The sequence below is a fragment of the Schistocerca gregaria genome, chromosome 10 (genome assembly GCF_023897955.1).
Source record: "Schistocerca gregaria isolate iqSchGreg1 chromosome 10, iqSchGreg1.2, whole genome shotgun sequence".
Lineage (NCBI taxonomy): Eukaryota > Metazoa > Arthropoda > Insecta > Orthoptera > Acrididae > Schistocerca > Schistocerca gregaria.
Genome location: NC_064929.1, coordinates 118,783,507 through 118,796,417, shown reverse-complemented (window position 1 = coordinate 118,796,417; position 12,911 = coordinate 118,783,507). Strand labels below are relative to the sequence as shown.

Genomic DNA, 12,911 nt, shown 5'->3' with positions numbered 1-12,911 from the left:
CGCGTTACAATCGAGTATCTGATTTCGAAATCTTTGTCTGACCATGATGTAATCTAACTGAAAACTTCCCATATCACCCGACCTTTTCCAATTATACTTCCTACTATTGTGATTCGCTGTCACTAGTTGAAATTTGTTACAGAGCTAAATTAGTTTTTCTACTCTTCATTCCTTGGCGCAAGCCCCTATTCTCCTGTAACTTCATATTCTACTCCTTCTTCTGCAACAGCATTACAGTCCCCCTTGACTATTAGGTTTTCCTCTGCCTTTACGTACTGCATTATCTTTACCCCACTTCTTCGCATATTGATTCTTCCTGACTAATCTCTTAAACTTCAGCCTACTCTTCATCACTACTACATTGTGGCTCTGAGCACTATGGGACTTAACTCCTGAGCTCATCAGTCCCCTACACTTAGAACTACTTAAACCGAACTAACCTAAGGACATCACACACATCCATGCCCGAGGCAGGATTCGAACCAGCGACCGTAGCAGCAGCGCGTTTCAGGACTGAAGCGCCTAGAACCGTTCGTCCACAGCGGCCGGCATGTTCTAGCGAACCATGAGAAAATTCGTATCTTCTTATAGTCCCAGAGTCTGGAGATGGGTGTAGAAAGCAAACAAGCGAGCAGGTCTGGGTCAGAAACAGTAACGTCTTTGTACCAAGGGGAATCGACCCAGCATTTCTACAACATTTCGGAGAGTGACCTTGGTCCGCTAAGGGCGCTCTGGTCGTCTGTCGGGCCAGTGGGTGTGACTTAATGACTTAGCGACTTGTGACTCTCGTCTGCAGTGGATGACCCACCGATCTCACGGGAAATATCTAGTGCTGCGAGGACTATATACGGTCCATGTGCTTATGCTGTCTTTCTTCGCAGTATATGTGCAACTGTCTGGTGGTTGATAGCTAAGTGTAGGATGCAGAAGTGATGATTTTGTTTGGTGCAGGATATGAATTGTGTGTTCACTACATGGATATGGTACATGGTGATACATCTGGGTTGGAGATCGGTTTTACGTTGAAATATTCGAGGTTTCCTTGACAGTAGCAGAGCAGTGCGATTAAGGAAGTTTGTTCCCATATTTCATAATCTGTAGATCACTTTTCTAGGGTTTAACTGTCAGTCCAATATTACGATGTACACACATGCTCATAAATTAAGGATAATGCTGATATATGGTAAAACAACGCTCTGTTTGGCGGTATGCTGGTTTAAATCACCTCGGGGTATGACCATGCGGTGCATTTGACCTGCGGTCGTCGCACGGTGGCGCTGGCAGCAGTCCACATACGTAGAGGTGTGTTGGTGCATGTCAGAGTACGGTGCAGCGAGTAAGTGTGCAGACTTTTCCAGACATGCCAATAGTGACTTTGTGTTGAAAATGGCTCAAAGAACACATATTGATGACCTTATGAGGGATAGAATACTAGGGCGACTGAATACTGGTCAAACACAGCAGGTTCTAGCACGGGCCCTCCATGTGCCACTAAGTGTGATCTCAAGATTATGGCAACGATTCCAGCAGACAGGAAACGTGTCCAGGCGCTACAGTACGGGACGTCCACAGTGTACAACACCACAAGAAGCCCGATATCTCACCATCAGTGCCTGCAGACGGTCACGGAGTACTGCAGGTAGCCTTGCTCGGGACCTTACCACAGCCACTGGAACAGTTGTCTCCAGACACACAGTCTAAAGACGACAGAACAGACGTGGTTTATTCGACCGGAGACCGGGAAGGTGCATTTCGCCCCTGGTCACAGGAGAGCCCGTAAAGCCTGGTGTGAAGAACAGGTCATTGGAACAGTGGACCCAGGTTATGTTCACGGACGACTCCAGGTATAATCTGAACAGTGATTCTCGCCGGGTTTTCATCTGGCGTGAACCAGGAACCAGATATCAACACCTTGATTTCCTTGAAAAGGGCCTGTATGGAGGTCGTGGTTTGATGGTGTGGGGTGGGATTATGATTGGTGCACGTACACCCCTGCATGTCTTTGACAGAGGAACTGTAACAGGTCAGGTGTATCGCGACGTCATTTTTCACCAGTATGTTCGCCTTTTCAGGGATGCAGTGGGTCCCACCTTCCTCCTGATGGATCATAACGCTCGGCCCCACCGAGCTGCCATCGTGGAGGAGTACCTCGAAACAGAAGATATCAGGCGAATGGAGAGGCCTGCCTATTCTCCAGACCTAAACCCAATCGAGCACGTTTGGGATGCTCTCGGACGACATATCGCTGCACGTCTTCAAACTCCTACGACACTTCAAGGGCTCAGACAGGCACTGGTGCAAGAATGGGAGGCTATACCCCAGCAGCTGCTCGACCACCAGATGCAGAGTATGCTAACCCGTTTTGTGGTCTGTGTATGTGTGCATGGTGATCATACCCTATATTGATGTCGGGGTAGATGCGCAGGAAACAGTGGCGCTCTGTAGCACATGTGTTTCGGTACGGTTTTCTCAACTTATAACCAATACCGTTACACATCTGTGTCGTGTGTGTTCCCTATGTGCCTATGCTATTAGCGCCAGTTTTGTGTAGTGCCACGTTGTAGCATCACATTCTGCAATTATTCTTAATTTATGAGCATGAGTTTTGCCGCTGAAAGTCTTGTCCGCAGAAAAAAAATGGTGGACAGTGCTTACACACAGTTAGCATCAGTCATTTGGCGAGTAAGTTCAGTGAGAGCCAGTCAGAATGCTCCTTTAATTCACAAAACTTTCCTTTGTGCTGTGACCTCTACAGACTGGTTTGAACAACGTTGGGGCGAGGTATCTATGGGAAGTTTTGAGAGTAATGTGATGTCTTCTTTGTTGAAATGTTCAAAGACAAGCTGATCTCATCCATCTCTGGCGGGATGCTGTCCCTCATCTGCCATTGTGGCATTAGGACACCTCCAGACTAGCTGCTGTAGGACACCGAAAATTCCAGCCATTTTATCTTCTGGAGGACAGTGCTTCGAATTCTGTTTGCATAATCGTTCTGGTTTTCCGGCCTGTGCTTAGACAGTGCTTTCTTTCCAAACAACAAGAATGCTTTTATGATTACCGGTGTTTTCGCAACCATGCACAGACATGATGAAGGCTTATGAGCGGACGTTTACCATTTCCGAGACGTATATTGTAAGCAGGACATTAAGATTTCTTGGAAGGGTAACATATGATGGAAGAGGTGCTTTTTAACAGTGGCTTTGCCCACATTCACACGTGTCCCAAATATTTCGTATATGTTTATGACGTCGTGTCTCCTGAAATGCAAATCGTACAATGATGCAATTTTCTAAGTACATTCAGCGGCATATGTAGGTGCTCGCTGCGAAATGTGTTGGGAATCGAATTAGTAGTGAAGAAGTATTAACTTTAAAAGTAACGCAGTTCTTCGCGAATCTCAGTGCTTATGACGTTACGACACCTGATTGTTGTTGTTGTGGTCTTCAATCCTGAGACTGGTTTGATGCAGATTTACATGTTACTCTATCCTGTGCAAGCTTCTTCATCTTCCAGTACTTCCCCCTACATCCTTCTGAATCTGCTTAGTGTATTCATCTCTTGATCTCCCTCTATAATGTTTACCCTCCACACTGTCCTCCAATGCTAAATTTGCGATCCCTTGATGCCTCAGAACATGTCCTACCAACCGCTCCCTTCTTCTAGTCACGTTGTACCACAAACTTCACTTCTCTCCAATTCTATTCAATATCTCCTCATTAGTTATGTGATCTACCCATCTAATCTTCATCATTCTTCTGTAGCACCTCATTTCGAAAGCTTCTATTCTCTTCTTGTCTTAACTATTTATCGTACATGTTTCACTTCCATACATGGCTACACTCCATACAAATACTTTCAGAAACGACTTCCTGACACTGAAATCTATACTCGATGTTAACAAATTTCTCTTCTTCAGAAACGCTTTCCTTGCCATTGCCAGTCTACATTTTATATCTTCTCTACTTCGACCATCATCAGTTATTTTGCTCCCCAAATAGCAAAACTCCTTTACTACTTTAAGTGTCTCATTTCTTAACCTAATTCCCTCAACATCACCCAACTTAATTCGAGTACATTGCATTATCCTCGTTGAACTCCTGATACAAGGATTTAGTGGTCTGCATGAATACCCTGTGTAAATTATGTCACGAATACAGTTAATAGTGTAGGAGTAATAAAACGTCATGCCTGATGTAGTAAACGATATACTTTGTTTCTTTAATCATTTTGTGGGGTTGTAAGTGAAAACAAGTTTCGTAAAGCTCTTTAACAAGTATAAAGATTGATTTTAAAATCTTCTGGGTTATTAGGCCGTGTCATATTTCTACTAAAATGGTCGACGTTTCGACCCCTCTGCTGGGATCTTCCTCAGGATCTTCTGGTGTCCACTACTGCTAGAACAGTGGATCCTGTGGAAGATCCCAGCAGAGGGATCACTAAGTGCTCTGGGATCTTCCTCAGGATATACTGGTGTCCACTACTGCTAGAACAGTGGATCCTGTGGAAGATCCCAGCAGAGGGATCACTAAGTGCTTTGGGATCTTCCTCAGGATATACTGGTGTCCACTACTGCTAGAACAGTGGATCCTGTGGAAGATCCCAGCAGAGGGATCACTAAGTGCTCTGGGATCGTCCTCGGGATATACTGGTGTCCACTACTGCTAGAACAGTGGATCCTGTGGAAGATCCCAGCAGAGGGATCACTAAGTGTTCTGGGATCTTCCTCGGGATATACTGGTGTCCACTACTGCTAGAACAGTGTATCCTGTGGAAGATCCCAGCAGAGGGATCACTAAGTGCTCTGGGATCTTCCTCGGGATATACTGGTGTCCACTACTGCTAGAACAGTGGATCCTGTGGAAGATCCCAGCAGAGGGATCACTAAGTGCTCTGGGATCTTCCTCAGGATATACTGGCGTCCACTACTGCTAGAACAGTGGATCCTGTGGAAGATCCCAGCAGAGGGGTCGAAACGTCGATCATTTTAGTAGAAATATGACGCGGCCTAATAACCTGGAAGGTTGTAACTTCAGGGACAACAGCCACGAAAGCCTGCAGAATTGTTCCAGATCACTAAGTGCTCTCGGTCTCAAACACTGGATGAATAAAGTCTGGTTATTTGGGCGTTCTTTTTCACCCCTACCACCAACCCTTCGATACGTAGCTTCTTACCTCCAATAGCTATTCTTATCAGGCGGTTAATGGTATGTGGTCATCTAGTCTTGTTGAAAACCGCGAGTGGATTGGGAGAGGACGTATGAGGTGCTAAAAGTAATAGGGTAGCGATATGCCCACACACAGTTGGCAGTATTATCACGTGCACAGGGTATAAAGCGACACTACTTTGTAGAGATATCATATGTACTCAGGTGATTTAAGTGAAATGGTTTCCGCACAGCTGGAATCAACAGTCTCTGAACGTGCAGTGGTAGTTGGAGGTAGACACGTGGGACATTTCACTTTGCAAATCCTTAGGGAATTCAATATTCTGAGATCCACAGCGTCAAAAGTGTGCCAGTAATACCAGATTTCGGGCATTACCTCTCACTACGGACAACACAGCGGCCGATGGCCTTCACTTAACAACCGAGAGTAGGGGCATTTTCGTAGATTGTTAATGCTAACAGACAAGCAACACTGCTGGCAACAACCATAGAAATCAATGTGGGACATACATTAGAACAGCGCAGCAAAATTTGGCGTTCATGGGCTATAACAGCAGACTACCGATATGAGTGCCTTTTCTAATTACACAACATGAACTGCAGCACTTTTCTTCTACTCGTGACCATATTGGTCGGACCCCAGATGACTGGAAAACTGTGGCCTCATCAGATGTCCTGAATTCGGTAAGAACAGATCACAGGCTTTGTGTGGGTTGAGGCGCACACCCCACAAAGCCATGGATCTAGGTTCTCAACGAGGCCCTATGAAAGCTGATGGTGGCTCCATAATCGTTTCGACTGTTTTTACCTGAAATGGACTGGGTCTTCTGGTCCTACTGAACCGATGATAGACTGGAAACAGCTTTGTTCTACTACAGGGAGACCATTTGTAGCCATTGACAGACTTCATGTTCCCAAACAGCAATGTCATGTCACTGGGCCACAATGGTTCGCAACTGGTTTGAAGAAGATTCTGGACAATTCGAGTGAATCATCTGACCTGCCAGATAGCCTGATGTGAGTCCCATCAAACATCTTTAGGTCAATTACAACAGGGACATTTCCTGACTGGCTAAAATATGCAGATGTTAAGCCTCTATTAAGTCATCCGTCATCATACGAATGGGAAGAAATTGCATGTGGTGTCCCACAAGGATCCATCTTAGGGCCATTGCTTTTTCTTGTCTACATTAATGATCTCTCATCAGTTACTCTGCCAGAAGCAGAGATCGTTTTGTTTGCAGATGACACAAGTATTGCAATACATAGTATCTCGAGTGTAGTTCTAGAAAGATCTGCTAATGATATTCTCATGGATATTAATAAATGGTTTAAAGCCAACTCAGTGACATTAAACTTCGAAAAGACTCAGTATATGCAATTCAGAACCTGTAAGAGGTTTCTACCCAGTATGTGCATAAGGTACAAAGAAGAGCAGATAGAAGAGGTTGACAGTCTTAAATTCCTGGGATTACAACTTGATAATAAATTCAGTTGGGAGGAGCACACCACAGAACTGCAGAAACGCCTTAACAAATCTGTATTTGCAATTCGAGTGTTAGCAGACATAGGCGACATATAAATGAAAAAGCTTGCATACTTTGCCTACTTTCATTCCATAATGTCATATGGTATAATATTTTGCGGTAACTCTTCGAGTCAAACAAAAGTTTTCAGAGTCCAAAAGCGTGAAATATGTATTATTTGTGGAGTAAATTCGCGGACGTCCTGTAGAAATCTCTTCAAAGAACTGGTTATACTAACTAGTGCCTCTCAGTACATTTACTCCTTAATGAAATTTGTCCTAAATAACATATCTCTTTTTCCAACAAACAGCTCAGTTCATACATATGATACCAGGAACAAAAATGATCTGCACAAGGACTTTAGTTCAAAAAGGGATCCACTACTCAGGAACACTCACCTTCAATAATTTGCCAGCAAACATGAAAAATTTAGTTACAAATAGAGATCAGTTTAAAAGGAGCCTGAAAGACTTACTAGTGGTCAACTCCTTCTACCACATTGATGCATTTTTTTAATAGAAACAAATGATGTATTGTATATACTCATACTATTAGTATTGATATTTCAGCTTTAAAAAAATTGACATGTTCCACATTCACAAGGATCTCGTAAGCATGGATCCATGGAACGATAAACTAATCTAATCTAATCTGTTCGAGAGGTCAGTTACTGCACGAAATTCTGCACCTCAGTTATGGACGGCTGTAGAGGCAGCATGGCTCAGAATTTCTGCAGGGGACTTCCAGCGATTTGTTGAGTCAATGACATGTCGAGATGCTGCACTAAATTAGTAAACAGGAGGTTCGATACAATACTAGGTATGTCCCAAGAGTGCGAAGAGTGTGTAGATAGCCTGACTGCAGATGCAACCTAGACCATATCTGGACGTCGCACAGGGCTTGGGTGTCCCAGCCAACACTCAGCTCGGCCGCAAGGCATTTGCATCTGGTATCAGTTACCCCCAAGTGCCCCTATAGCGCACACACACACGATCCAGCCGGCCTCCCTTCTGCGCCTGCACACTCGACCGGGAGACTAGGGTAATGCAGATCACGTCGGCCACTTGCCTGTGTGTACGTCAGCTGCTTACCCACCCCTGTGCACCCGTGGTCCGTGGTCTACCTGCTGTCCATCGGTGGGCGCTGGCTCAGCCTACAGTAGTGAGTCAGGATGGGAGAATGGCTGCCACACACAGACTGACCCCAGATGACTGGAAAACTGTGGCCTCGTCAGATGTCCTGAATTTGGTAAGAGCAGATCACAGGCTTTGTGTGGGTTGGGGCGCACACCCCACAAAGCCATGGATCCAGGTTCTCAACGAGGCCCTATGAAAGCTGGTGATGGATCCATAATCGTTTGGACTGTTTTTACCTGGAATGGACTGGGTCTTCTGGTCCTACTGAACCGATGATAGACTGGAAACGGCTGTGTTCTACTACTGGGAGCCCACTTGTAGCCATTAACAGACTTCATGTTCCCAAACAGCAATGTCATGTCAGTGGGCCAGAATGGTTCACAACTGGTTTGCTGAACAATCTGGAGAATTCGAGTGAATGATCTGACCAGCCATATAGCCTGATGTGAACCCCATCAAACATTTGTGGGCCATATTCGAGAGGTCAGCTAGTGCACGAAATCCTGCACCTCAGTTATGGATGGCTGTAGAGGCAGCATGGCTCAGAATTTCTGCAGGGGACTTCCAGCGATTTGTTGGGTCCATGACATGGCGAGATGCTGCACTACACTGGTAAATAGGAGATCCGATACAATACTAGGTGGTTCAAATGGTTCAAATGGCTCTGAGCACTATGGGACTTAACATCTGTGGTCATCAGTCCCCTAGGACGTAGAACAAACCTAACTGACTTAAGGACATGACACACATCCATGCCCGAGGCAGGATTCGAACCTGCGACCGTAGCAGTCACACAGTTCCACACTGAAGCGCCTAGAACAGCACGGCCACATCGGCCGGCAATACTATGTGGGTCCCAAGAGCTTTTGTTTGTTGAGTGTGTAGATAGCCTGACTGCAGATGCAACATCGACCATATCTGGACGTCCCAAAGGGCTTGAGTGTCCCAGCCAACACCCATCTCGGCCGCAAGGCTTTTGTATTTGGTATCGGTTACCCCCGAGAGCCCCTATAGCACACACAATCCAACTGGCCTCCCTTCTTCCCCTGCGCCCTCGACCAGGAGACTAGGGTAACGCAGGTGACGTGTGGCCGCTTGCCTGTGTGTATGTCAGCTGCTTACCCACCCCTCTGCACCTGTGGTCCGTGGGCTACCTGCTGTGCATCGGTAGATGCTAGCTCAGCCTGCAGTAGTGAGTCAGGATGGGAGAATGGCTGCCACACACAAACTGACCACGTTCTCGTAGGGGTTGGTCGGCGGGGTCGGCGGCGGTCGACACAGCATGGCGCCTCCCACATCGACCACGCCGCCACTCTCCACCAGCTCACTCTCCTCGTCGGCCGACAGCGGCTCCTGCTGCTGCCTCCTGGGGGCGCCACGACTCCGCACATCCCCCTTGGGGGCGCTGCGCCTTGCCAGCCTGCAGTTGCGCCACATCCAGCAGGCCAGCGCCACCACTATGGCCGCCACCAACACCGACACTCCCAGCACCACCGACAGCTCCCAGGGGTCTGCTACGGGAGCTGCGGCAGAGGCGGTGGCGCGGATGCGCTCCTCCCGCCCATCTGTAGACAGAGAGTGCGCTACGTCAGTGCTGCTGACAGTACAATATTCTCCACATTTACGCTTCTCCATCACCACTGTCCATTTCTAACCTCACCAAGGAATCATTGGGAATCAGAAACTTCGTACGATGCAAAGATGGGACAGTCAGTTCTAATGTTACGCTCGACAGTGGAAGTGGGATTCGAGAAAAATAGAGAGATGTTGATGGGATCTGCTAGTCTAACGTTTGACAATGTAAATTGGTGCACACGTAACATACCAGTTGGTGGCTGTGCCAATAGTCTAGTACTGGTCACTTCTGTGAAATGCCGATGCCCATTTTCCAGTTTGTGAGGGACGGTGGCTATACCCCGGCCTCGAGATAATGGTGGCAACCCCGATTGAGAGTGCTGTTTTCAAAATGGAGTCACTACCACAGAATGGATGCTCTCCCCAGTAACCTCTGGTAAAGATACTTCCCTCATGGCTGATAGGAAGCAAGCGCTACGAGCGTTAGTTGCAAATGTCCACCGGCCGGAGTGGCCGAGCGGTTCTAGACGCTACAGTCTGGAACCGCGCGACCTCTATGGTCTCAGGTTCGAATCCTGCCTCGTTAATGGATGTGTGTGATGTCGTTATGTTAGTTAGCTTTAAGTAATTCTAAGTTCTGGGGGACTGATGACCTCAGCAGTTCAGTCCCATAGTGCTCAGAGACATTTGCAAATGGCCAATTGATATGGCTACATTCTGCTCTGAAAGCCCTCTGGTCGCAAGGTCTGTGTGTTAAAATAATTTCCTCAAGCAGTTTGGTAGCTCGCAAAACTGGAAGTAGGCCAGAAGCCATCGTGTGATGCAGGAGACTGGTTTTGCGCCCTCTGGGGCAGAGGTAAAGTTGTCGAGTGTATTTCGCAGCATGGTAGATGTGTCCTCGATTGTGAGTGTTCAGCGGAGGAGAGGGTATCATCTGGAGTGCCCCAGGGAAGTGTGGTAGGACCGCTGTTGTTTTCTATCTACATAAATGATCTTTTGGATAGGGTGGACAGCAATCTGTGGCTGTTTGCTGATGATGCTGTGGTGTACGGGAAGGTGTCGTCGTTGAGTGACTGCAGGAGGATACAAGATAACTTGGAAAAGATTTGTGAGTGGTATGAAGAATGGCAGCTAACTCTAAATATAAATAAGTGTACATTAATGCAGATGAGTAACATAAAGGATCCTGTAATGTTTTACCGAGCGAGGTAACGCAGTGGTTAGACACTGGACTCGCATTCGGGAGGACGACGGTTCAATCCCGCGTCCGGCCATCCTGATGTAGGTTTTCCGTGATTTCCCTAAATCGCTCCAGACAAATGCCGGGATGGTTCCACTGAAAGGGCACGGCCGACTTCCTTCCCCATCCGCCGTAATCCGATGAGACCGATGACCACGCTGTCTGGTCTCCTTCCCCAAACAACCAACCAACAACAAATGTAATGTTTGAATACTCCATTAGTAGTGTAGCGCTTGACACAGTCACGTCGATTAAATATTTGGCCATAACATTGCAGAGCGATATGAAGTGGGACAAGCATGTAATGGCAGCGGTGGGGAAGGCGGATATTCGTCTTCGGTTCATCGGTAGAATTTAAGATGTGGTTCATCTGTAAAGGAGACCGCTTATAAAACACTAATACGACCTATTCTTGAGTACTGCTCGAGCGTTTGGGATCCCTTTCAGATCGGATTGAGGGAGGACATAGAAGCAATTCAGAGGCGGGCTGCTAGTTGTTACTTGTAGGTTTGATCATCACGCGAGAGTTACGGAAACGCTTCAGGAACTCGGGAGGCAAGGAGGCGTTCTTTTCGTGAATCGCTACTGAGGAAATTTAGAGAACCAGCATTTGAGGCTGAGTGCGGTACAATTTTACTGCCGCCAAAATACATTTCGCAGAAAGACCACAAAGATAAGAGAGATTAGGGCTCGTACAGAGGCATATAGGCAGTCATTGTACGCTCGTTCTGTTCGGGAGTGGAACAGGGAGAGAAGATGCTAGTTGTGGTACGAGGTACCCTCCACCACGCACCGTAAGGTGGATTGCGAAGTACGTACGTAGATGTAGTGGCTCAGTTGTTTGCCTATCTTCACAGTAGCTGTCGCTGTGCACTGAGCATGCAGGTATCCTGTACAGAGAGGCTGGATAGCAGGGTGTCAAATGGCTCTGAGCACTATGGGGCTCAACATCTGAGGTCATCAGCCCCTAGAACTTAGAACTACTTAAACCTAACTAACCTAAGGGCATCACACACATCCATGCCCGAGGCAGGATTCGAAACTGCGACCGTAGCAGTCACGCGGTTTCAGACTGAAGCGCCTAGAACCGCACGGCCAACGCTGCCGGCCGGATGGCAGCGTGTCACCTGAGTGCAGGTGTTATTTAAGAGGCAAGTGGTTTTTATGAAGACATATAGAAGATAAGAGATTCCATATTCCTCCATTGGAAATTTGGAGTTCTAGTGGGAGTCGTTACCTTTCTGAGTTTAGACTGTTCTCCTGTGTTGCGTGTAGAGGAGATACTATAAACTGGTAGCTGACTGTGTGCCTATTTTCCAATCAGTAAGACAGATCTTCATGTCTTGTGACAGTAGTTGGATTGCTACAGGGAGTTAACTGTGACACTGGTAATGTGAGGCTTGCGGTCTTTATTTAAACTCATTGGAAGTCTGATGGTGCAAGTGCCATCAATATACGTGTCCAAGGAAATCGACACAGCACTATATCCCGTAATTCGTCACGCATCACCAAGAATGTTGACTTGGCGTTACACCACGAAAGCTCAGAGGCAGGACGAGAATGAAGTTTCAGAAGAGGTTCAAAAAAAAATTGGTTCAAATGGCTCTGAGCACTACGGGACTCAACTGCTGTGGTAATCAGTCCCCTAGAACTTAGAACTACTTAAGCCTAACTAACCTAAGGGCATCACACACGGCCATGTCCGAGGCAGGATTCGAACCTGCGACCGTAGCAGTCGCGCGGTTCCAGACTGTAGCGCCTAGAACCGCTAGACCACCGCGGCCGGTATAGAAGAGGTTCCAAGTAGTTGGAAAACACGTGTGAACTATAGGAAAAGGCAGGTAAGGTACAATATATTCACGAAACTATAGAGAATATTAGGAATGGAAGACCAGCGGAGAATATCTTGGACTAAGTAGGGTGTAGGGCAGAACTGCACTCTTTCTTCCCTATTGTCCAATGTAAAGGCTGATTCCATGGAGATGTCACAAACGGTCGGGGATGATGGAGAAGTGTAGATGTACACTACTGGTCATTAAAATTGCTACACCTCGAAGATGAAGTGCTTCAGACGCGAAATTTAACCGACAGGAAGAAGATGCTGTGATAGGCAAATGATTAGCTTTTGAGGGCATTCACACAAGGTTGGCGCCGGTGGTGACACCTACAACGTGCTCACATGAAGAAAGTTTCCAACCGATTTCTCATACAGAAACAGCAGCTGACAGGCGTTGCCTGGTGAAACGCTGTTGTGATGCCTTGTGTAAGG

General features: G+C 46.8%; 1 protein-coding gene across 4 annotated transcripts in view; it reads right to left on the bottom strand.

Moving 5' to 3' along the window:
* Window positions 1-12,911, bottom strand: part of LOC126293454 (uncharacterized) — a 146,291-nt gene that overhangs the window by 94,070 nt on the left and 39,310 nt on the right. For all 4 annotated transcript variants that reach the window (XM_049986696.1, XM_049986697.1, XM_049986698.1 and 1 more), the window contains exon 2: window positions 9,061-9,392. In XM_049986696.1, coding sequence (XP_049842653.1) covers window positions 9,061-9,392 — 332 coding nt within the window. The remainder of the gene's footprint in view (window positions 1-9,060; window positions 9,393-12,911) is intronic.